Source organism: Gopherus evgoodei, chromosome 9 (assembly GCF_007399415.2).
Source record: "Gopherus evgoodei ecotype Sinaloan lineage chromosome 9, rGopEvg1_v1.p, whole genome shotgun sequence".
NCBI lineage: Eukaryota > Metazoa > Chordata > Testudines > Testudinidae > Gopherus > Gopherus evgoodei.
In genome coordinates this window covers 83,008,573-83,035,119 of record NC_044330.1, presented here as the reverse complement: position 1 = coordinate 83,035,119, position 26,547 = coordinate 83,008,573, and the positions used below count along the sequence as shown (strand labels likewise).

The 26,547-nt window shown below is 41.7% G+C and overlaps 1 protein-coding gene across 1 annotated transcript in view; it reads left to right on the top strand.

The window, feature by feature from the left end:
* The first annotated feature begins 499 nt into the window (after nucleotides 1-499).
* Nucleotides 500-26,547, top strand: part of EDA (ectodysplasin A) — a 181,570-nt gene continuing 155,522 nt past the window's right edge. Inside the window, exon 1 of the mRNA XM_030576225.1 lies at nucleotides 500-957. Within this exon, the coding sequence (XP_030432085.1) occupies nucleotides 661-957 (297 nt within the window). The 5' untranslated portion in view covers nucleotides 500-660. The remainder of the gene's footprint in view (nucleotides 958-26,547) is intronic.

Sequence of the window (26,547 nt, the reverse complement as noted above, 5' to 3'; positions counted from 1 at the left end):
CCCCCCTGCAAACCGCAGGGAAGGAGACCTGCTTGCTCGGGGTTCCGGGAACACGAGAGCAAGCTGGGGAAGGAGACCAGCTTGATTACCAGAGGCTTCCTCCTTCCACGGAGGTCAAGAAAAGCGCTGGTAAGTGTTTACATTGGATTACCAGCGCTGGATCACCAGCGCTGGATCCTCTACACCCGAGACAAAACGGGAGTACGGCCAGCGCTGCAAACAGGGAGTTGCAGCGCTGGTGATGCCCTGCAGATGTGTACACCTTCAAAGTTGCAGCGCTGTAACTCCCTCACCAGCGCTGCAACTTTCTGATGTAGACAAGCCCTGAGCGAGAAAGTTGCAGCGCTGTAAAGTGCCAGCGTAGCCAAGCCCTCACCCACCAGAGCCCAACCGCCAGGCAAGAGTTAAAGAGAGGCCAGGCGAGGTAAGGCGGAGTTCCCCAGCTGCCCCGCCTCCAGGCCTTGCCTGGACAAGGAGCCAGGCGTGTCGGAGGCCGTGGCGGCTCCTCCCCTGCGGGCTCCTCCCCCTGGCCGGGTGCTTCATGCGGCTCTTCTGGCCGCACAGCCTGGCTGCGGCTCCGGCTTGGGGTTCCTCGGGCGAGGATGGAGCAGTAGCCGATCCTCCTTTTCCTCGCAGGAATCGCCTGCGGTGGTACTGACCATGAGCTCCGAGCGTAGGGAGCAGGCGGCGCCCCGGTCTGACGGAGGTGGCTGCGCCTGTGGCCGCCGGGGCAGCGGCGGAGGCAGCTGGCGCCTCTTCCTGGGCTTCTTCGCGCTCTCGCTTGCGCTGCACCTCCTTACCCTGGGCTGCTACCTGGAGCTGCGTTCCGAGCTCCGCCGGGAGCGGGACCCCGATCCCACGCCTTCTCCCCGTCACGGGGGTACCGCGGCCGCCCAGAGCTCCTCTGGCTCGGCCCGCCTGCAGCACCTCGCCGAACCCACGGACCGCCGCCAGCAGGTGAGTCACGGGCACTGGGGAACAATGAGGTGACTCTGGATCTTGGAGGTACTAGGAGTGTGAGCACCTGGGTGGCTTTGCGGGGTATGCGAGTGGACAGGGGAAGTACAGGGCAAGTGTCTGCACTCCTTAGATAGCCGGCGTTTTTGCAACTGCTCTTCAGGGCTGATGGAGGGTGTCTTGGAGACAGGTAGGGGTAGCTGGGCATTGGGGAGAAAGTCCTGCTGCTTAGCATGCTCCCTTCTCGATCACTGTGAAACAAATTCTCTGCCTTGAAGAATTTCTCCGTCTCCCCAGCATGATGTTAATGTCACCTAATACTAACGCTGGGGCTTCTGTTTCACGTGCAAGAGTGGATTTCATCTACTCCCTCGCCCGTGTTAGGATTTTCCAAACAGCTTGTACCAAGCCTGTATTAAAAGGTGAGTCTGGTCCTTCTCTCCTTCCTCGAAGCAACAGACTTAAGAACATGATGGCTTGTGGCTGCAATTTTGGAATATCATGCATGCCTCTTCTGGCCAGGTGGGTGCATGCTTTCATCATATTCAGATAGAGGATTATAAGGAGTTTGACCAAGGGGTAGAGAATGTATGGGTGAGAGATCTTGTTGCTGTCTTGGGTCTGTAGGAAGGAAAAACCTTGTCACCAATTACAGAAATTCTAAAAGTGTTTTATAATGCTATGCACTCAACCTTTTTAGCTTTGTGAGGTTTTGTACTTCAGATGTATGTTTAGATGGATCTTTTCTCCCCTCTTCATCTTTTTCTTTATGTACAATGCAAGCCTGAAGGGGTACTTCAAGTGGCAATTGTCTTGATAAACATTAGAATCCTTCCCCAATGCTCTTGCAACAATTTTCTTATCTCTGGCTTCTTCCAGACCTTTTCAGCAATTCAAGAAGCATTAAGTTTATCATTCTCCTTTATGGTACTCAGTCTCATGAAAGTTAAATAGCTTTATATAAAAAAAAAACAACTGAAATCTTTCATAAGGGTCCTGATCACCTGTTTGATTTTTTATACCCCAGATACCTATACTTTCAAATACGGGATTGAAATTTAGGGAATTTTTTTTTCTGTTTTCATATCGTTATGGATAATCAAAGGCTCACTTTTATTCACTTAAATCTAACTTTGTTTTAAATGAATTGAATGGTTTCATCTACAACTGCTGTTGAACCCTCTAACTTCTGTTGCTTTAAAATTACACTTTCTATGACAAAATGTGTTTTCGCCACTGTATTCTGAAAGGTTGACATTAACAACTGGGGAAATTGACTATCCAGAGGTAAGGTGAAACTATACAACTGACATGACACAAAACACTGTCAAACACAGAAAAAACAAAGATTTTTACTTACCTTTTAAAATGCTGTAATCTTAGGTGTTAATTGTAACAATAGTATATATTATATATAAAAAATGGACAGAATAAACATTCAACTGATTGTTCTCAAATTTTAACTGCTTACTTTTAATGTGGAGATTATAGTTATATAATTCTCTTATCTCCTAATATCACCCTTCTTGGATCCCTTTTTGTGTGCTGCTCTTTCCTCTTCTGGTTTGGGGTGTCTGTTGCTCACCCCTCCCCACTGAGCCAAAAGTGGCTTTTGTTTTTCAATAAGGATAGAGGAGGAGGGGCTGATTCTACGCTAACAGCTGCTGGCCTAACTGGCTGAAAGGTTGAGTGGGGGCAATAAACTGGATTCTTCTCTTGCATGAAAAATGAAGGTGGAGGGAAAACAACACCACTGGAGGAGGTGGAGTCTGAAGCCACTCTCCCTGTCCTGTACTGCCATAGACTGAGCGGAAATCGGGACTCAGTCTCCTGCTCATCACGTTCAGGTCATCACCCCATATGTGGAGTCACTCTATAAACAATAGCTAGTCAGTAAGGTTGGAGAAGGCAGCCTGCTTTTGTTTAGCATAATTCAATCCATCCAGTTACTTGTCTTTAGAACTGTATATTCCTATGACTTGAGGTGGAATGGTGGTCCCTGCTGAGCATGAACTCCAGTGACACATTCTCCTTCCTGGGTGAAAAGCACAATTGTGGATGAAGGGGTACTTGTAAAGAGAGCCATTGTGTAGCAAGCATAAAGCCCTGCCTCATCCCATGTAGGAGTTTATTACAGTTGCTTCCCTCCTCATTATAGAAGATACATAGCCCTGAAAAATCCATGAATTTGGAATAAAAGTTTCCACTACTTGGCAGTTGACCATAAGCCATCAATCTCACTGTTCAAGTCTCAGCAAGTCTGCAATTTTAATGTACTGTACCTGAACCACAACTGATTAAGGGAAACAGACTCTGTTGTAGCTACAAACAGTAAAAATAAGCTACCTATTGAACTCAAATAAAAACTGTTGAGTTCTAACAGTTTTTCATTCTTTATGTTAAGCCTTGTTAATATAAAATTAATTGAAACTGATTTATTTGATATATTAAATCTTTAGATTGCCTTGCACTGTATTCAACTGTACAACATTACTCCTACATGCTTGAAGTTCCTCAGGGGCCTTCATGCAAAATAAGATGAGTCTTAAACTATCCAACTGAACAAATGTACCATGTGTGACAAAGTTCCTCCCCTACCTTGGTAGGTCCTGCACTTATTGGCAGATTTGTTCACCTCAGTGATCTTCCCCTCTGGTGGAACCCACAGTCTGGGTCAACTCCTGTGTCTGATCAGGAGTTGGGAGGTTTGGGGAGAGCCTGGGCCCTCCCTCTACTCCAGGTTCCAGCCCAGGGCCCTGTGGATTGCAGCTGTCTGTAGTGCCTCCTGTAACAGCTGCATTACAGCTACAACTCCCTGGGCTACTTCCCCATGGCCTTCTCCAAACACCTTCTTTATCCTCACCACAGGACCTTCCTCCTGGTGTCTGATAATGTTTGATTGTCTGATAATTCCTCCATCCTCCAGTAGCACACCCTCTCAGTCTCAGCTCCTTGCACCTCTTGTTCCTAGCTCCTCACACGCACTTCCTCTCCTCTGGCTCCTCCCTGCCTGACTGGAGTGAGCTCCTTTTTAAACCCAGGTGCCCTGATTAGCCTGCCTTGATTGTCTGCAGGTGTTCTAATCAATGTAGCTATCTCCACTGCCTTCTAGAAAGATCTTAATTCACCCCAGGTGCCTTGATTAACCTGGAGCAACTGCCATTTGGTTACCATGGTACCAGGGATTTGTTTAGCCTGGGGCTAACATACCTGTTCCCCAGTACTTTACTGTAGCCTTCTGGCCATGCCCTATCACACATGAAATAATAAAAGAGTGATTGCACTTAACCAGATTAAGTAGTTAAACCATATGTGCTCTGTTGTATATGGATTTAGGGTAATTGATCAATTTGGATACAGACTGAAGTCCAAATGTTGTCTGTACAGTTGAAACACTCCAGGTAGGTTAATAGTCTAAATATGTTCATTCTTGTATAGCTGGGCAGTAGAACATTAAAATGCTTGATAGTGATGGAAATATTCTAAGTAATAATGAGAACATGCAAATGGCAATTTAAAGGACAGTATACTACACTTTTGTCCTTGAAGTGCCTACCTGTAGGTAACTGAACAGTATGTGCATATTTAGAGCATGGTGCCCTTGACTATAGGTGTAATTGATAATATTCAAGAATACTCACCTCCTTTTCACCTGTTTTTGTCTTTGCAAGAAGCTTGAAAAAGGATTACTTCAATCTTTGTGGGAAAATAGATAAATTTTAAGGCATGTGGTTTTATTTTACATAAACTATTGTGATTAGAGCGCGAGTAAAATTCTGTAACTAAAAATCAACACCAACGGTGCTAAATAATACAAAATACACAATAGACTTCTTGGTAACATTAGCCCCATTTGAAAAGTTATGTTGTAACCACAGTCCTATCTAGATATTGTTATGAAATAATAATCCCAAATTATCAGAGGCATTGTAATATTTGTTAAAATTAAATACACTATACCGAGGTCTGCAACCTTTCAGAAGTGGTGTGCCGAGTCTTCATTTATTCACTCTAATTTAAGGTTTCGTGTGCCAGCAATACATTTTAATGTTTTTAGGTCTCTTTCTACAAGTCTATAATATATAACTAAACTATTGTTATATGTAAAATAAATAAGGTTTTTAAAATGTTTAAGTAGCTTCATTTAAAATTAAATTAAAATGCAGAGCCCCCGGACCGGTGGCCAGGACCCAGGCAGTGTGAGTGCCAGTGAAAATCAGCTCATGTGCCGCAGGTTGCCTATCTCCTGCACTATACACATCTTCGATATATCATTTGTTGCTTATATTCTTTTCTGTATGTCCAGATACCAATAGTAGCTAGCTGCACCCTGTGAATGCCATCAGAAGAAAATAAAATTGAGCAGGTTTATTTAAAAAAAAATTACTACTGTTTTAAAACTAACATTATTCCACAGCATTTACAATAATCATTAGATATCAATTTCTAAACTAGTTTTAAATATATATGATTTTACTTACAATATTCATAGTGCTGATAAATTAACACAGTGTGCCATGAATATACAAGTATTTATAATCTATCAGACTTAAAAAAAAAAAGAAAAAAGGAAATCTTATTTCAACACAAATCTAGAGTGATTATGACTTGTATTGATTATTGAAGTAATTCAATTTGCTGTAAATGTGGACAATTTTGATATTTTTTTTTAAAAATGGTTTCCTGCATTTTTTGGGAAGGAATCTGCAGCAATGGTCAGCATAGATATCTTCATTGGACAGAACAGGCTCTTGGCAGGAATTTTGTTTGGCTGAGCTCCAAAAAATGACCTCATGACAGGAGTGAGATCTGGCAGCTTAATAATTGTGCTTTCCTATCTCACAGGGTAGTCAAACATGTAACTGCGTTTAACTTCAGATGCAAGGACAGCTCTTTCATAGCAAAGGTTGAGGAATTGCAGTTCCTAACTTTGTCCGAGTAGGTCCACTGTTGTTGCATCATCAGTTTAGCATCTAGGCGAGCAGTTTAGTAATGGTGCTTTATCTTTGACTCTTAGATTGCTGCCATTTTTGATGTTACATAGCGCACAGGTAGGTGTCCGAGCTAAAATGGTACAACACAAGCAATCTGTTCAAATCAAATTGTTTGACTGTAGAAATAGTTCAGTATCAATGCTGTATTTGAGTTTGGCAGGCACTTCATGACTAAGTGCATTTTCAAAGAATGGACAGCGGGTTGCACCACAGATGTAGGCTTAAGATGCACTAGTTTATTCTTCAAATACATCCAAATTAACTTCTACAATATTTGGTTGTAAAGAAGTCATTAATGTGACGTTTGAGCCCTGCAGCATGCACTCAAGGCTCAGTTATTTTGAGGGCTTATTTTGAGGAGTTTCTTGAATTTTGCCTTTCTATTTCCTGCATTTGCTGACATGCATTGTACAGTTCTTGAGTGCAAATAGTTGCCTAATTTGGTTCAACATCACATCATAAAAAGGATCAGATTGACACTTGCATTACTATCTGTGCATGTTTTGAATTACTATTTGACTGAATACAAATTTAGTGCACTCCATTTATAAGAATCACCTGCATATAGTGATCGAAACCACTGGGACAAAATCATTCCTATACCTAAAATATTCCATTTGTAAGAATCAACCGCTTGTATGAATCAAATCATCCAGGACGGATGTGAGTCTTATAAAAGGAGTACACAATGTTCCCTGGGATTTTTACTTCTATAGAGTACAGAGAAGACCGGGAAAGCTGGTATAACAGCAAAAGTCCTTTAATATAATGAACCTCCAAGTTACTTTTGTGTGCTTCTGATAGGATCTTGTCTATAGTTACTGTGAAGTCAGGCTTATGTTTTATGAATGTCTGAATGGGAAGGGACTGAGACTAGCGTAGCCTATTTCTCAAGGCAATATTTCTTCAGTATAATCTTCAACTAACCCCCTATTGAAAAGAAGAATCTCATCTGTACTGCACTGTATAGACTGCAGTGACGTAATTCAGTTTGAAACCTTTGTGGTAGCTTTTTTCTCTAAGAAATTACCTCAGGATAAATCAGTGGGTGAGAACTCTGTTAAAGAATTGTATCTCCAGTAATTTCCCCCCCAAGTAGTCCTGAAACTTGCTCTAGAGTTTAGCTTAAAAACACTAAATTCTGTTTGAATCAGTCTGTTCCTTTGCCTATAATCTGAGCAATGATTTTGAATAAGTCTCTGCTGACATCTAGCAGGTGATGGATTTTGAAGCCTGGCTTTTAATGAATGTAAGGTGAAACTATTGCCCCCTTGCGACTGCCATGGAAGAAATAAAAAGCATCCTATTGGAGTTAAATCAACTATCCATCGATTATGACTAAGGATACGATTCTGTCATGGAGGTCATGGATTCCATGATTTTTTTTTTCCCCAGGACCTCTGGGACTTCGTCTGCAGCAGGGCTGGAGCAGCTGTCAGCCCCGGGGCTGGAGGAGCAGCAGCCACTGGAAGAGCTGACCAGTGGCCAGCTCTGGACCGCTGTAGCAGTGGCTGGAGGTGGGGGCTGCTGAAGCAGCTGGCCAGGGCTGGGTCAGCTCCTCTGGGGCTGGAACAGCAGTGGTCAGCTTCTGCCACAGCAGCAGTTGTGGGGCTGGAGCAGCTGCAAGACCTGGCAGTGCTCCGTTTGTCCCTCCCAGGGTATTTTTAGTAAAAGTCAGGGACAGATCACTGGCTTCCATGAATTTTTGTTTATTGCCCACCACCTGTCCCTGACTTTTACTAAAAATACCTGTGACAGAACCATAACCTTAATTATGGCACACCAGACCTTTTCCTGAGGCATTATGGCCTACTTAGTGAGACTTCTTGATATGTAATTTAGTTGCTATTTGAGCTTCATATAGAAAAAACATGCAAAAGCAACAATATTATCTAGCTATCATTTTCAACATAGAGAATATCTTCCCCAGATGTAGCCTTCGGATTAAAGGCCTCTTGTTTGCCTTTGGTGTATAAATGTACTGCACTAAGCTTAAAAAAAAATGGAGAGGGGAGAGATGGAACATTGGCTGGGTGTCAAGTTGGTATAAATGCTAAACAGAGGTATTCTCTCACGTCAGTATCTGCAAATCTCTAAGGTAACTCCTGTTTTTTGTTTTGTTCTGTTTTCTCACTGGTTGCATCTAAGCAGTTGTTCTTCCAGTTGTAGATAGATTTATATGAAATAAAAACTATGGAGAGAGACTCTCTCCTTTTTACCATTGATGGGCATTATCATAGCAGTTATGGGCTGATATATTAATACATTACTTTTGCAACAGACCCTGAGTATCATTCAAGTTTTCAGCGATGCATTCTAACACCTTGTCTGTTTTATTGGTAAGGCAATGTAGGTGTAGGAATGAGACTTCTGGGTAAGAATAAGATTTGGCATTCCTACTGCAGAATGTTACCTAGTAACATTGCAACAACTAAGTTGCCTGGACTAAATACAACAGTAATAACTAGCTGTACTTGGAAAGGATTCTTCCACAGGAAGGAACCTTGCTCTGTTCCTTATCTCACTTCATTGTCATGGCGATAATGTGATAGTAAAGGATGAGAATTCCTGATCAAATCAACTTGGGGATGGAATGATTATGGTAGACTGCCTTTTCTGCGGGGAAAAGGTCAGTTGGTTGTACAGTGTGGAAAGATATGATTTTGCTGTCCTCCTACATAAAACTCGGTATTAATTCAAATACCTGTCTTTAAATTCTGTGGTGGACAACAATTTTTATTCAGATGTCTGAAACAATATTTTTAATGTACTACTTTCAAGGAGTTTATCCCATTGCTATCTTCAACACATTTCACTAGTAGTGTAATATTTTCAGAGATCATCTGCACATCTCTGTGTAAAACAGCTATATTCAGATATCTGTGCATTTTAAGTATTTCATTACAATTTTGGTTTAACTACCATTTATATAAGTGTATTTGCCTGCATCTAGAAGTCTTCCTCAAGATGTGTTGCCCAAATATATTCTCTACTGTTTGAGGTGTGCATAGTACACTTAAGCTGGAGACTTCTGATCAGCAGTAATTGTTGGAGTGGCGCATGCACCCTGAGTATCCTTGTGCTTCTGAGGGCATAGAGGGTGGGGCTACCTCAGCGGCATCCCTCAGTTCCTTCTCACTACTTAGGGCCACAAGTTGGAGCTCACTTCTAGAACACTTTGCAGCCTTCTATTCTGTAAATAGCTGTAAATTGTTAGTGATAGGTTAGGTTTAGTATAGGAATTTTGTAGAATTTCCTGTTGGGGAAACTGTGTACTTTGTTTTTACCTTCCCAGGAGGTTTTTGATACCAATTCAGTCAGCGTGACTGACCATAAATTCCTGGGATTCAAAAGCTACCCAATTTGTGAGGCAGGGATGCTATTAAATTATGGCTGCACAAGATATTTGACCTACCTTGATGGAGGCATGTTTCAAATACATGCTCCATTTGCAGAGCATTTACCAGGAGGACTTGGTGAGCATGGGAGTCTCACCTTAGGATATTCCTCTTTGAAAAATCAATGCACCCTGACTCTCTTAAATGAATCTGGCCTATGACCCAAGATTCCTTGCAGCAGAAACTAAGGATGAGAGAAGTACCTCTGTATGTCTGATTTCAGAGATTGTGGAAGATGCTACTGTGACCTGGTCAATGCGTAAAACGTAGTTCAATATAACTATGATATTCACGGGTGTGAAAAATCCACTGTAGCTTTATTGGTGGATGGCTGTATTGATTAACCAATGCAGTCTAAGACATTGATCTGTAAAGATTCATTCTCCTGAGGGCTACAGCATCAGGAATGTTGTTAGTATTAAGAGACTCTAGGAGCACGTGAGGAAACAAGTCCAGTTTATTACAAGTTCCTTTATTAACAAATTCACTAAAATACAGTAACAGAGAGAGAGAGAGAATGCAAAGTGTTTAGCCCTATGACTGACATCACTCATAGCCTGCTGGTGGACCCTGGAGTGGTTATCATCCTTGTATCTCCCTGTATGTTTCTTCCTCCCAGCACAGAGGCTGGGCAACACCTTTTATCCTAGTTACACTTATGCCTGCTAAGACTCAGATATATGCATAAGGGTGTCAACCCCTTTTTCCTTGTTTTTACTTCCACAACCCATAAACTTTGGGGTGCTCCACCTTTCATAGGTTATCCTCTTAGTTCTCCTTATTTTTGTTAGCATCTACATAGGCTAGTCTCCATGGTAACCTGCAGTTACTGCAGAATTTCTCATGATGTTACAGTTGGGTGTCTTGTGGTCTAGATGGTTACATTGTGGCATATTTTCCCAAACATTTACCCACTGGCTTGTTTTTTACTGTAATCTTATAACTTAACTGCTACAAGGTTATTCCTGGGTCACCTACTTACATCACTCCTCCTTAGGCCTAAAGCCTAGTGTGGCTAAGCTGAAATCTTACAGGCCTCAGCCTGCAGGCTTTGCATTACAGCTTTACTTTGCTTATATAACTAATACTCTCATCACTCATAAGTGCTTGTCAACCTTATGCTCCTATGATGCTATCCTATTTAAACCTAGCCATCACACATTAATTATACTTAACCACACCAATAAATGAGACAAATGGCTACGTCACCATAACTATACTGATATAAGCCTGGTGTAGACTCTGCTAGGTTGAGGGAAAAATGCTTCTGTACACCTAGCTACTGTCATTCAGTAAAACCTCTTCCATTGCTGTAAGCTCTGTCTGTACCACAGGGTTATGCCAGCATAGCTATGCCACTGTGGTGGCTGTAGTGTAGACGTGACCTGAATCTTCTGGCTTGAGGAATCCCTCTGGAGACAGAAGTAGTGGGAAGCATCAAGTCTATAAGAAGTGATACAGATCCCTTTCTCTAAACATGTTATCAAAGCCCTCAAAGCTCCAGATCATCTGACATATATGGCAGCTCAAAACTTCTTAAAAAAGTTCCCTGAGCACCCATATCACTACTGGACTGGAGCTAATCTAGCCTTAGACTTGCCTCAGATCTTCTCCATAACTGTATCAGTGATGCTGGGCGACTTGGTACGGATATTGCATGACCAGGCACTGGTATCACAATAGTCACACAAGGTAGCCAATGTCTAGTGCTCCTATGGCTCCAATGAGGTTTTGCTAGAATCAGCATCTTATGGCACCAATCCTGTGCCTGCTTTCAGTTACAGTACCAGTGTCATCATTGGCCCTTTCAACTATGCGATCATATCTTGCTACCTGACATCTCTTTGTTACTGAATTCTCTATTTCCTCCTGCACTGCCTTCAGTCCACTGTGCTGGTTACCAGATAGAGTGAATTCTAGTCTGATTCCCACTACTACAACTTCTCCTTTTCATGAAGACTCTTCCTTCTTTACCTCATCTGTTCCGAAGAAGATGGAAAGCCTTCCCCTGAAAAATCTGTGTATCTGGACTCTCTGGATCGCTGTCCCTCAAATATTACTAAAACCGGGGATCCACATAGACTCAGAACATTGGTACCCACTTCCTTGCTCACCAGTGCCTTATTTTTCAGCCTGGAATTTCTGGTGTTCTTGGGGGACTTGATTTTAGGAGACCTGTTTCAGCAGTTTGTTCTAGACCTAGATCTCCTGAACTATCAAGAAGGGAACTCTTATCTCTACACTAAGTGGCACCAACTCAGGAGGTGTCTCCTTTGAATGCAGTATTGCAAATGAAAGACCAGTCGATCCTTGCACATATCAAGAAGTGTTAATCCCAGAGCCATAGTCAACTGCACAGCCACCAAAAGATTTTTCAGGACTTGGTGAGGAGGGTAGCCTTAACTCTTGATATTCCAGAGCAAGGAATTCCAGACCACATGAATTGGTGGATGCTGTGCATACTTCAGGATTAGACTTCTAGGTCTCCCAATCCACAAGGGTCTCTTAGACCAAACAAAAACTCTGTGTGGCAGACACCCAGCTTCTTTAGCTCTTGCTTTGAAGTAAGCAGACTGATGCTACCAGGTATCATACAGTGGGTTTGAACAGGTTTATACCCACCCAGTACCAGGCAGTTTGCTGACAGCAGTGAGATTTTTTTATTGGCAGCCGCTATCAGAGATCTGCTCCAAAGGACAAGGAACCAAAAGGGCTAGACTTCTTCAGTAGCAAGTGGTGTTCTACTTAAAGACAAATTAAGATTTCAGATTACCAAGATGCATTGGTCAAGTACAATTTTTATTAATTGGGGTTGGTGCTAACATTTATTGCTAAATTGCCTCAGGACTCTGAGGCGAATTTAAGTCCATTGTAGTAGAGGATCAAACAGCTCTCAATACAATTGATAAAACATATAGGTTCATGGCAAAATAATGTTTAGGTCTTCAGAGATTTCTAAAGAATTACAGACAACTGTTTGAGGATCTCCCCTTTTAAGGGTTGTAATTTGTTTGATGAGACAGATGATGCTTTTCAAAGAGTTAAGAATGACTGTATGGTTGCTGGATGTATATACACCAGCCCCTATATGTAAGCATTTTTAGCCCATAGGCTAGATAACCAGCTTAACATCAGTGCTTACCTACAGAATCTCCTAGAAAATAACTAACAGAAGTTGTCTAGGAGAACATCCTCATCGGCCACAAAATCATCTCTCCCCCACCTCCATCCTTTGAGACAACAAATTTGACTTTTCTCACAACTTACTTTTGGATCTTCCTATCCTGTCTCCTCCCTTTTGGGGATCTTCGTGTCTCACTTCCATTTATGGACTACCGTTACAACAGATTGGTGGGTACTAGAAGTTGTAGAAGTGGGTTATGGGATTCAGTTTCATTCCCTACCCGACCCTCATCCACCTTTACTGTCCTTCTTCAGGGACCTTTCCCATTATAACATGTTAGAACAAGAAGTGCAATCACTTCTGTCTCTGAATGCAGTAGAAGACATTAAATATTCTGATATGGGGCTCCCTCAGTCTCTCATTTTGAAGCTGTTCTGCCATATATAAATAGGCATTGGACTAGAGAGAGAAAGTGGGAGAGAGTGAGTCTGTAGCCTGCTGGTTGGGGACCCACCTGAGAGCTGGAAGATCCAGGGTCCAGTCTTGGCTCCAGTGACTCTAAGCATTTCTCATTGGCTATCTTAGGTGCTTTCTCTCCCCATTCACTGTATAGGGAGCCTAGGTACCTAACTTAGAGTTTGTGCATTGCGGAGTTGTTCCTGTGACATTTCTAGTTGCTTGAAAGTTAGGCATTGCCATGCAGAGTGTGACAATGCCCAAGTCTCTTTATGAATGTGGGTCAAAGTGCCTAGCTGTTGTAAAAGCTTGCTTTAGATGGCTGGGGATCTGGGTATTCATAGATTCTAAGGCCAGAAGGGATCACTGCTATCTAGTCTGTGGCCTACCATATAGCATAGCCCACAGAACTTCCTCAAAATAATTCTTAGAACATATCTCTTAGAAAAACATCCATCTTGATTTAAAAATTGTCAGTAATGGAGAATCCATCAAGGATCACAATTTACACTTTAAATAAAGTCTGAATTTAAGTTTCAACTTGCAGCCATTGAATCATGTTATACCATTCTCTGCTAAATTGAAAAGCCCATTATTAAATATTTAGTAGGTACATATGGACTGTAATCAAGTCACCCCTTAACCTTCTCTTTGTTAAGCTAAATAGATTGAGCTCCTTGTGTTCATCACTCTAAAACATGTTTTTAATCCTTTAATCATTCTCATGGCTCTTCTCTGAATCCTCTCCAGTTTATTAACATCCTTCTTGAATTATGGGCACCAGACGTCCTGATATTTACTTGTTTGTCCCACGTCCCGACCGATGTTCGGTCGGGACGCAAATTGTCCCGATTATTTTGCACTCAGCACACAGGCAGAGGGGGCTTGTGCCCCCAACTCAGCCCTGGCCCTGCCCCGACTCTGCCCCCTCCCTGCCCCATTGGATCCCTCCTCAAATCCCCACCCTGGCCCTGCCTCTTCCTCAAGCGTGCCACATTCCTCCTCCTCTTCCCCTCTCCCATCCCTTCCAGGCTTGCACGAATCAGCTGTATGGCGGCACAAGTGCTGGAAGGGAGGGGGGAGAAGCAGGACGTGGCAGTGAGCTGGTGCAGTGGGGACGGGGCGGGCGGGGAGCTGCCGGTGGGTGCTCAGCTTCCTTCCCCCACCCCTCCGCTGGCGACCCCCCTGTGCCTCTCCCCCCTCCGCCCCCCGTGTCACGATATTTCATCTGCCTCATCTCGTCACCCTAGCACTAGAACTGAACAGAGTATTCCAGCGGCAGTTGCACTAATGCCAGATAAAGAGGTAAAATAACATCTCTACTACTTGAGATTCCCCAGTTTATGCATCCCAGGATTACATTAGGTCTTTTTGCCACATTGTCACACTAGGAGCTCCTGTTCAGCTAATTATCCAACATGATCCCCAAATCTCTTTCTGCATCCCGGGATGGAAAACTTCATCCAATAAGTATGGCCTACATTCTTTGTTTTCAGATGCATACAATTACATTTAGCCATATTAAAACCCACAGTTTGCTTGTGCCCAGTTTACCAAGTGATCTAGATTGCTCTGAATCAGTGAGCTGCCCTCGTCATTATTTACCACTTACTCAATTTTTGTGTAATCTGCAAACTTTATCAGTGATTTTGTGTTTTTTCTTCCAGATCGTTGATAGACATTAAATAACGTAGGGCCTTAAAACGATCCCTGCAGGACTCCAATGGAAACAGATCCGCCCGGTGATGATTCCCTGCTTAGTTACATTTTGAGACTTGTCAGGTGGCTAGCTTTCAATCCATTCATTGTATGACAGATTAATTTTATATTCTAATTTTTTAATAAAGGTGTCACATGGCACCAAGTCAAATGCCTTACAGAAGTCTTATTATGTCAATACTACTACCTTTATTAATCAAACTTGTAATCTCTTTAAAAAAAATACCATGTTAGTTGGACAGGATCTGTTTTCCATAAATCCCTGTTGATTTTCATTAATTACATACCCTCCTTTAGTTCATTATTAATAGTCTCTTATCAGCTACTCCATTATATTGCTCAGGATCAGTGTCAGGCTGACTAGGCTATATTTACTCAGGTCATCTCATTCACCCATTTTAAAAATTGGTACAGTATTAGCTTTCTTTCAGTCTTCTGGAGCTTCCTCAGTGTCCAAAGACATACTGAAAATCAATGTTAATGGTCCAGTGAGTGCCTCAGCATGCTGTTTTGAAACTCTTGGATGCAAGTTATCTGGACCTACTGATTTAAAAATGTATAACTTTAGTAGCTTCTATTCAACATACTGCAGAGATACTAGAGTGGAATGGAATGGAATGAGTCATCACTATATGATGAGACTGCATCATCTGCGCCCCCCCCCCAGAACAAAAATATTTATGGACTATTTCTGCTTTTTCTGCGTTATTTTTGATAAATCTACCTCTTCTGTCTAGTAATGGACCAATACCATTGTTAGGATTCATGTTGTTCCCAATGTTATTTTAAAAAGCATTCTTATTGTCCTTAATTCCTCTGGCCATAGATTTCGCTTCGTGCCCATTGGCTTCCCTTCTCAATTTTCTACAATTCCGAACTTCCCCTTTCTTCCATCTACTTATATATAATTTTTTGTTCAGTTGGCTTCACTTCCTCTCTAAACCAGGCTGTTTTTTAAACTAGCCCGGGCTTCTTACTAAATTGGGAGATTGTGGATTTTGTAGTGTTCTTAAGTGATTGCCCATTATCATTCACATTTTTCTGATTAAATTCTTCCTCCTACGATTTGGCTCATAATTGTTAAAGCAATGTGTATGTGTGTAAATAAAATATTACTGGTCTGGATTTTTTTCTGTATGCACATTATAAATGTGATTAAGGCATGATCACTTGTACGTAAACTACTATTAACCTGTATATCTTTGATCAGTTGCTCTTTATCTGTTAGGACAAGGTCTAACCTAGAATTCCCCTGTGTTGACTGCAACACTTTTTTTGAGTTAGGAAATTGTAATAGATAGTATTTAGAAATTCCAAGGGTGTTTTAGTACCGGCAGCATGAAACCTCCAGCATATATCACTCAAATTGAAAACCACCATGATCTCTGTTTTTCCCCCCTTCACGTTGTAGATGGGAGCATCAGGAAGACAGCTTCCTTTTCCCTAGTGTGAATTGGTGGTCTGTAGCAGACACAAACTAATACCCCATCTTTTGCTTTATGTGGCAGGCCATTGATCCATAGGCATTCAAGATAATTTTCTTCCGTGTTATCAGTGACTCAGAAACAGGTAATGCTATTTGGATGCAGAGTGCCACTCCTTCTCCCTTTTTGTCTCCTTGTTCCTATGAGTAGGTTATAACTGTTGATTTTTAACATTGCAATCATACAAATCATCCCACCAGGCTTCAGTAATACCAACTAGATTGAATTTATTCTATTAAATGAGCAATTCCAATTGTTTGTAACCCAAGCTCCTGATATTAGTGTGTAGGCATGTTAAGAATTTATTCTCTTCATGCCCTTTGTTTCCTTGATTTAATTTTGTTCTCAGCATCTCAGTTTTGTGCTAATTGAGCACTCATACAGTCCTCCTTTTTTACCCTCACTTTTTACTATTAATATAACTTCCTCCTGACTGTTCTAGCCAGCCTGTCCCCTAGGAGATTGTCCCACTTTCTATGGGGAAAGGGGTCTGTATAGTTTGATAGCCTCCACCTCATAAAAGGGGGACCAAAGCCCTCCACCCTCCATTTCTTACCTAGCTAGCAATTCACTTCCTGAATCTTCTGCTTTCTGTCTTTCTTTGGTCGTGGGACAGGAAGGATCTCAGAAGAGTGCTTAGATATTCTTTTCAGAATGCTTCTGAGTTTTCCTGAAGTCATCTATCATCTGTGAGATATCCTATGACACAATGCATCTTCTTAGCATACACAGTGTACTAGCAGATGCTTTAGGCAGGTGATTATGAATAGTCACTAGTGGTCAATTGAGAAGATCATGCAAATCATTTCTTGTAATGTAGGATTTTCCTTGCATGGACTTGTATGCAACCAAAGAGAAGAGGAAGTGTCAACAGTTATACTCTGGCAGTATGGAAAAACACGGTTGTTGGACAGAGGCTGAAGTCCAAGTTGGACACACTTCAAGTCCCATGGTCCCCAGCTCTGTTCTACTCATACTCTTATTCCTCTGCTTCCAAGAATAATAAAGATCAAGCTGGAAGCAGCCAAGTTAATTCTAATAGCTGCAGCATGACTGAGACAGACAGTTCTGATATGCTGGCCTTTGGAGCCTTTCAGTGTAACAACCTATAACCTTGCCTGTATTCCAGCTCTGATCTCCCAGAACCAATGGCATATCTTACATCTGAATTTTGCAGTCCTCCATCTGACAGCATAAATGCTGAATAGCTAACTTAATCAGAGAGAGCATGCTCCTCAGAGGTCAGGGTTATCTTTGTGCATAGTAGAAAAGATTCTGTGAGATCCATGTTCTTGTCTAAATGGATGAGATTTTTACATTGACTCGACAGCATCACCTGTCACCTTCAAAATCTCAGATCCAATTATTCTGGACTACTTATTGATCTTTAAGAAATCATCCTTATGAAGTAGCTTTCTGCATGTGTGCTGGCAACCATGTCAGCCAGTCATCCACATATACAAGAATTTTCTGTGTTCTCTTAACCAATGGTGGAGTGGTTTCAGAAAGGTCTCATGTTCCAATTTGGGAAATTAAATGTAGTTCTAATAGGGCTCTGAGCCTTCCCTTTGAGCCCCTTGCTCTGTGTCCTTGCTGCATGCTGTCTTTCATCTCTGACCTTCTTTAGTGGCAGTACATCTGCCAGAATAGTGGATGAGCTGTAAGTGTGAATGGCCAGTCCACCATACACAATTTTCCACAAGGATAACATTTCTCTAAAACCACACCAAGTTTCTACGTAAGGTGGTTTATGAATTTCACGTAAATCAAATTATTTCCTTACAGTATTTTTCCAGAGTGAGGAGGGTCACTGCTTTTTTTGTGAACAGCTAGTGCTTCAGCCAGTGTGTGACTGCTAAAATTTTAGTGTGGATTGGTAGGGATGGCTGAGAGGAAAAACCTGATACATCAAAATCACTTAGAATTGATCAGTGTCTGTTTCTAGGAAAGAGAAAAATATAGAGTAAAGCCAGGAAGGAGAAGATATAGTAAAAGCAAGAGAAGTAAAAATATTTTAAAAAAATCAATAGACTTATAATTGTATATGGCATTTAATTGTGTATTCCTTTAACTGTGAGGAGTTGTGGTGTTTGGGGGCATAAACTTTGGGTTGAGTGCTATAAATGGCAAACACACAGGTGTCTTTCACTCTGACTGGTAGGTCTTGGGTGCATTATTACTTTTTTTAAGCCCCATGTGGGGAGATAATGTTTGTTTGTGTTTTTGTGTATTTACATATGTATGAGTAGGGTGGACAACAATCCCTGTCTATGTTGTATTCTGATAATTCAGAGGTCAAAAGAACATCCTGTCATTTAAATGAATTGTAACCACAGAATATCTCGGTATTCATCTCTCTTTGAAATGTACTGTGAATGGTGGAGGAACAAGCAAATTGCTTTTTGCTAATTCTATAGCTAAGTACCGGTGATGGACCTCCTTCAAAGTCATGCTCATTACCTTTTGAACTCCCAACTTGTCAAAAGACATGAAATTGTATAAAAGATCCTTGAGTCCTGATTCTGTCATCTCAGCTCTGCGTAGGCTTCATCAGGTGAAGTTTGAGTCGCAAGACTGACGTTCCAGTTATGCTGGTATGCCCTGAATATGATATTTGGACATTGAACTATAACCTATGAACTATTTCTGAAAGAACTCTTTGCAGCTACAAAGCTCACCATCTGAATCTGAACCTCAGTGAATTGAACTCGTGTCTGTATGTATATTGATCTTTTAACCATATTCTTTCTATGTTTTTTTTTTTTTAATTTTTAGTTTGGTTAATAAGAATTGGCTATAGTGTGTATTTGGGTAAGATCTGAAACATTCATTGACCTTGGAGTTAATGTGTCCAATCCTTTGTGATTGGTAGAACCTTTTCTTTTATATGATGAAATAAGATTTTCAGAAATCATCATATTTGACTTAGGTACCTGGATGGAGGCCTGAGGCTGGATCACTTTAAGGGAACTAGTATCAGAGGGGTAGCCACGTTAGTCTGGATCTGTAAAAGCAGCACAGTGTCCTGTGGCACCTTATAGACTAACAGACGTTTTGGAGCATGAGCTTTCGTGGCTGAATACCCACTTTGTCGGATGCATGTAGTGGAAATTTTCAGGGGCAGGTATATATATGCAAGCAAGAAGCAGGCTGGAGATAACGAGGTTAGTTCAATCAGGGAGGATGAGGCCCTCTTCTAGCAGTTGAAGTGTGAAAACCAAGGGAGGAGAAACTGGTTTTGTAGTTGGCAAGCCGTTCATAGTCTTTGTTTAAACCTGAGCTGACGGTGTCAAATTTGCAGATGAACTGAAGCTCAGCAGTTTCTCTTTGAAGTCTGGTCCTGAAGTTTTTTTGCTGCAGGATGGCCACCTTAAGGTCTGCTATAGTGTGGCCAGGGAGGTTGAAGTGTTCTCCTACAGGTTTTTGTATATTGCTATTCCTGATATCTGATTTGTGTCCATTTATCCTTTTCTGTAGAGACTGTCCAGTTTGGCCGATGTACATAGCAGAGGGGCATTGCTGGCATATGACAGCGTATATTACATTGGTGGACATGCAGGTGAATGAACTGGTGATGGTGTGGCAGATCTGGTTAGGTCCTGTGATGGTGTTGCTGGTGTAGATATGTGGGCAGAGTTGGCATCGAGGTTTGTTGCATGGATTGGTTCCTGAGTTAGAGTTACTATTGTGCGATGTGCAGTTACTGGTGAGAATATGCTTCAGGTTGGCAGGTTGTCTGTGGGCAAAGACTAGCCTGCCACCCAAGGCCTGTGAAAGTGTGGGATCATTGTCCAGGATGGGTTGTAGATCCCTGATGATGCGTTGGAGGGATTTTAGCTGGGGACTGTATGTGATGGCCAGTGGAGTCCTGTTGGTTTCTTTCTTGGGTTTGTCTTGCAGTAGGAGACTTCTGGGTACACGTCTGGCTCTGTTGATCTGTTTCCTTATTTCCTCATGCGGGTATTTGTAGTTTTGAGAATGCTTGGTGGAGATTTTGTAGGTGTTGGTCTCTGTCTGAGGTGTTAGAGCAGATGCGGTTGTACCTCAGTGTTTGGCTGTAGACAATGGATCGTGTGGTGTGCCCGGGATGGAAGCTGGAGGCATGAAGGTAGGCATAGCAGTCAGTAGGTTTTCGGTATAGGGTGGTGTTAATGTGACCATCACTTATTTGCACCATGGTGTCAAGGAAGTGGACCTCCTGTGTAGATTGGTCCAGGCTGAGGTTAATGGTGGGGTGGAAGCTGTTGAAATCGTGGTGGAATTTTTCCAGAGTGTCTCCTTCCCATGGGTCCAGATGATGAAGATATCATCAATGTAGTGTAGGTAGAGAAGGGGCGTGAGTGGACGAGAGCTGAGGAAGCATTGTTCCAGGTCAGCCATAAAAATGTTGGCATATTGTGGAGCCATGCAGGTGCCCATAGTGTTGCCACTGATCTGGAGATATATATTGCCATCAAATTTGAAATAGTTGTGTGTGAGGATAAAGGCACAGAGCTCAGCAACCAGTTGTGCTATGGCATCATCAGGGATACTGTTCCTGACAGCTTGTATTCCATCTGTGTGTGAGATGTTTGTGTAGAGAGCATCTACATCCATGTTATGTCCCCTCTCAGTCTTCTCTTTTCCAGACTAAACAAACCCAATTTTTTCAATCTTCCTTCATAAGTCATGTTTTCTAGACCTTTAATAGTTTTTGTTGCTCATCTCTGGACTTTCTCCAATTTGTCCACATCTTTCCTGAAATGTGGTGCCTAGAACTGGACACAATACTCCAGCTGAGGCCTAATCAGCGCAGAGTAGAGCAGAAGAACTATTTCTCACTTCTTGCTTACAGCCCTCCTGCTAATACATCCCAGAATGATGGTTGCTTTTTTTGTTTTTTTTTTTGCAACGGTGTTACATTGTTGACTCATATTTAGCTTGTGGTCCACTATGGCCCCCAGACCCGTTTCCGCAGTACTCCTTCCTAGGCAGTCATTTCCCATTTTGGATGTGTACAACTCATCGTTCCTTCTTAAGTGGAGTACTTTGCATTTGTCCTTAGTGAATTTCATCCTATTTACTTCAGACTATTTCTCCAGTTTGTCCAGATCATTTTGAATTTTAATCCTATCCTCCAAAGCACTTGCAACCTCTCCCAGCTTGGTATTGTCCACTGACTTTACAAGTGCACTCTCTGTGCCATTATCTAAATCATTGATGAAGATATTGAACAGAATCTGATCCAGAACTGATCCCTGCGGGACCCCACTCCTTATGCCCTGCTAGCATGACTGTGAACCTCAGGGAATGGTTTTCCAATCAGTTATGCATCCACCTTACAGTAGCTCCATCTGGGTTCCATTTCCCTAGTTTGTTTGAGAAGGTCATGTGAGACAGTATCAAAAGCTTTACTAAAATCAAAATATACCACGTCTATCACTTTCCCACATCCACAAAGCTTGTTACCCTGTCAAACACAGCTATCAGATTGGTTTGACATGATTTGTTCTTAACAAATCCGTGCTGACTGTTACTTATCACCTTATTATCTTCTAGATGTTTGCAAAGTGATTGCTTAATTATTTGCTCCAATATCTTTCAGTGTACAGAAGTTAAGCTGACTGGTCTGTAATTCCCCAGGTTGTCCTTATTTCCCTTTTTATAGATTAGTACTATATTTGCTCTTTTCCAGTCTTCCGGAATCTCTCCTGTCTTCCATGACTTTTCAAAAATAATCGCTGATGGCTCAGATGTCTCCTCAGTCAGCTCCTTGAGTATTGTAGGATGCATTTCATCAGGCCCTGGTGACCTGAAGACATCTAATTTGTCTAAATATTTTTTAACTTATTCTTTCCCTATTTTAGCCTTTGATCCTACCTCATTTTCACTGAAATTCCAGGCACCACAAACCTTGGTGAAAACCAAAACAAAGGAGCCATTAAGCACCTCTGCCATTTCCACATTTTTTGTTATTGTTCCCACCCCTCCTCCCCATTGAGTAATGGGCCTACCCTGTCAGTCTTCCTCTTGCTTCTAATGTATTTATAGAATGTTTTCTTGTTACCCCTTATGTCTCTAGCTCAGTGGTTCTCAAACTTGTTCCGCCGCTTGTGCAGGGAAAGCCCCTGGTGGACCGGACTGGTTTGTTTACCTGCCGCGTCCGCGGGTTCGGCCGATCACGGTTCCCAGTACGTCCCTTGGCCCACGCCACTTCCACCAGCTCCCATTGGTCTGGAGCAACGAACCAGGGCCACTCGTTTGATCTCGTTTTGTGCCTTGGCCTTTCTAATTTTGTCTGTCCGTACTTGTGTTATTTATTTATAATCATCCTTTGTAATTTGACCTAGTTTCAACTTTTTGTATGTATGTATGTATTTATTTATTTATTTTTAAAAGATCATTGAAGATCTTCTGGTTAAACCAGGGTTGTCTCCTGCCATACTTTCTATCTTCCCTATGCAGTGGGATAGTTTGCTCTTGTGCCCTTAATAATGTCTTTTTGAAAAACTGCTGTCTTCAGTTGTTTTTCCCCTTAGAGTTACTTCCCATGGGATATTACCTATGCACTCCCTGACTTTGCTGAAGTCGGCCTTCTTGAAATCTATTATCTTTATTTTGCTGTTCTCCCTCCTACTGTTCCCTAGAATCATGAACGCTACCATTTTATGATCAGTTTCACCCAATCTGCGTTCCACTTTCAAATTCTCAATCAGTTCCTCCCTGTTTGTCAAACTCTAATCTAGAACAGCCTCTCCCCTAGTAGCTTTCTCCACCTTCTGAAATAAAAAATTGTCTCCACTACATTCCAAGAACTTGTTGGATAATCTGTGCCCTGCTCTGTTTATTTTCCCAGCAGATGTCTGAGTAGTTGAAGCCCTCCATTGCCACCAAGTCCTGTGCTTTGGAGGATTTTGTTAGTTGATTTAAAAAAAGCCTCATCTACTTGTTCTTCCTGGTTAGGTGGTCTATACAGTAGACCTCTACCATGCCATCACTCATGTTTTTTAACCCCTTTTAGCCTTACCCAGAGACTTTGAACAAGTCTGTCTCCTATTTCCATCTCAACCTCAGTTTAAGTGTACACATTTTTAACACATAAGGCAACACCTCCTCCCTTTTTCCCTTCCTGTTCTTCCTGAGCAAGCTATACCCTTCTATACCAATATTCCAGTCATGTGTATTATCTCTGTGATGCCAACTATGTCATAGTTGTGTTTATTTACTAGCATTTTGAGTTCTTCCTATTTATTCCCCATACATCTCATGTTAGCATACAGATATATTGTTATACCAATATAATAAAAACCAGCAGGATCTTATCAAGAGGGATAAGGCAAGGATGCCACATTTATTGTAAATATAATAATAAGGCAAAAGATAAAAGCAAGCAATGTTGTTTTACTATTTATTCCTATCTCTACTTATTCCTTACATACACACACACACATGCGCATCTATCTATCTATCTATCTATCTATCTATCTATCTATCTATCTATCTATCTATCTATCTATCTATCTATCTATCTATCTATCATTCAGGTTCTGTATAGGTGTTATAGCTACCAGCCTAGAAGTTGCTCATACCAAGTTACTGGCCAGGTATCTTGGCCATGAGGATGGAGCGGAGTCTGTGTCAGATGCACCTGATGCTCCTGGAGGCTGGCAGCAGAACCAGAGACTCAAAGTCCTCAGTTTTTAGAGTCCATTTTTATAGGAATTAATTCTTATGTTAGTCTATGGGAACCTTTTCATCCTGCTGTTGTTGGCTCAATCAGCAGATGGCATATTCCTGGTGGCTCCACACTGTCTAAAGTGGCACATTCCTTCCAGGTGTTTGGGATGGATCCCAGTTTACCCTCCGGGGGTTGTCTGGTGGTTCACTTGACACATTCTTCGGCCGGTGGATCCTTTCTAGGCTGGCACCTCCCTAACCATTCACGTACATCAAACATTCATCAACATACATTCCATATCTTAACCATATTTTAATCTACTGTCTCCACCACTTTTGTGGTGTATGTTAATTCCTATGAGATTCCTGACTCTGTAATCACAGAGGGTGGGGGTCTGTTTGTTTACATTGTATCAATTACAGCTTAAGGCGAGCATAGTGTTTACTTCAAGAACAAAGTCAATTAACTTGTTTGTAAGTTTTAGGTAGTAATAGAGTATCTTTCACAGGACAGATACAATCAGTGTTTTCTGCAGACAGGAGCTTACAAGTTTTAACATAAGAACTTAAAAGATTTTTGTACTTGGTGAAACTGAGGGGGTCACTGTCACCTGGGGGAATCACTGTTAGTACCCTCTTTAATATCTCTACATAATAAGATACTGATTTGATTCCCACGCCCCAGTTCTGTCTTGTCGCTCCCTTATTCCTGTTGGAACAGCCCATGCTCCCCCCAAATTTTACCATTCTCCCAGGTCTCCATATTTTTTATGGTTTGGTCACCTGCCCCCTTCGAGCCTAGTTTAAAGCCCGCCTAACTAAGCTAGCCAGTCTGTATCCAGATATGCTCTCCCCCCTTCCTCAATAAGTGGACCCCATCTCTGCTTAGGATGCTGTTTCAGAAAGTAAGACTGCTATGGTCAAGAAAACTGAAGCCCTCCTGGCAACACCATCCTTGCAGCCAGGCATTCACCTCCAGGATGCATCTGACTCTGCTTGGGCCCCTACCCTTGATTGGAACCTGCGCTCCCAACTTGTTCTCTCTTACTCCCAGAGCCTTGGAGTTATTTCTGATCTGCTGAGGGTCATACCTTGCAGTATCATTAGTGCTCACATGGATGAGTAGCATGGGGTAGTAGTCAGAGGGCCGGATAATCCTCGACAATCCCTCCATAACGTCTCGGATGTCTAGTTTAAAAATAAATACATATGTTTACAAAATCAGGTCGTTAGCCTGTTACAGTTAGCTACTGGAAATTTTACCATTGACTTTAGCAGATGCAGAACGGGGTCCTAAAGCAGTCAGAATTATTTGTTTGTAAAGTAATATTGAAATGGAGAAAATGGCAATACAGAAAACTTCTTAAAAGGAAGTTAGAGTCAATCCACATGCAAGAAGCCTAATTAACATTAGCCTGCAAAGTCTTCAGAAATACAAGATGAGCTCTAAGAATGGGCTTCCTTCAACAGTTGTATAGAAATTAACATGAATTTATAGTGCCCTTAGCTCTCTTGCAGGAAGAAGTGTTTTATAATTTTTATACATTTATAATGTATTATTTTAGAAATCTTGAATATTTACAGTGTTAATCTGTAATTGGTGGACAAATGGGACTGCTAATATTGTATATATTTGATTTTTTTATCCGTGATGCATGCTGATAGTTCTTCATAGTGGTCAATACTTGTGTCTAGATTATGCAGTCTGCATTGATTAGCAGACTCACTCTGCAAGGTAGCTCTACTGCATTGATGGTATAGGAGTAGAAGGTTTGCTTTGCTAGTTCTTCTCAGGACTCTGATGTGATGTCTCTAAAAGTCTGCCAATTGATGGCTAGGTTGAGTAGTTGTTGAGGGTAATTGACTCAAGATAAATAAAAAGGAATTTGTAGCACATCTGTGCCAAATCTGATTCAGCTGTGGGGCATTACAGTGTGATGTGGACACAGGTTTAGGATTATCTTGTAGATTCTAGGCCAGAGGAGCATATCTCTTGTTGTTCAGGGGAAGGCTGACAATCTGGATTGTCCAACAAGGTGTTTTCATTGTGCAGTTTTGGCCTTGGGGTAGGTTGCCATTCCATCCTATTATCTTGTAGAGGAGCATTTTTTGTAGATGTTTTAAATGGGAAGGGACTTGTAGGTTAAGTAAAAACAAACTAGTGATTTTTTTGGATGAAGGGCTGTGGGAGTAGCCTAAGCACCTGTCTACACCAGGCCTCTCAGAAAAGTTAATCCAAATTTATTGACAAGAGAGGCCGTGCAGGGGTTTAATATGGTTTAACTAATCCAATTTAATACTGCCCACCTCAGTTAATTCAGATTACCTTTCCTGAATGCCCCTGTGTAGACAAGTCCTTAGGTGTCTCCCACACTCCTTCATTCCAAGAAACCACTGTTTTGTTTTTCCTTAGCCCACAAGTTCCTTCCCAAGTGTCCCCATGTAGACAAGCCCTAACAGCCTGTCCGGCCCAGACACTTGGTTAGAACTAGTTCTAGAAGTCAAACCCACACACAAGCACTTGATAGTTAACTATATTCTTTTTCCATCCATTTTTATACTGATCACTTGTGTTTATCAGGAGCCTTTAATCAATCCACGTGACTAGAATACAAGCAGCAGCTCTGGTTTTATAGCTAATTTTAAAAGTGCAAAATGCATTGCACACTTCTAAACTTAGTTTTCATTTCAAAGTAGTAGTTGCTTCCTATTAGCATCCTAATTAACTTTGATCTTTCTTGGACCCAAAACATCATGTT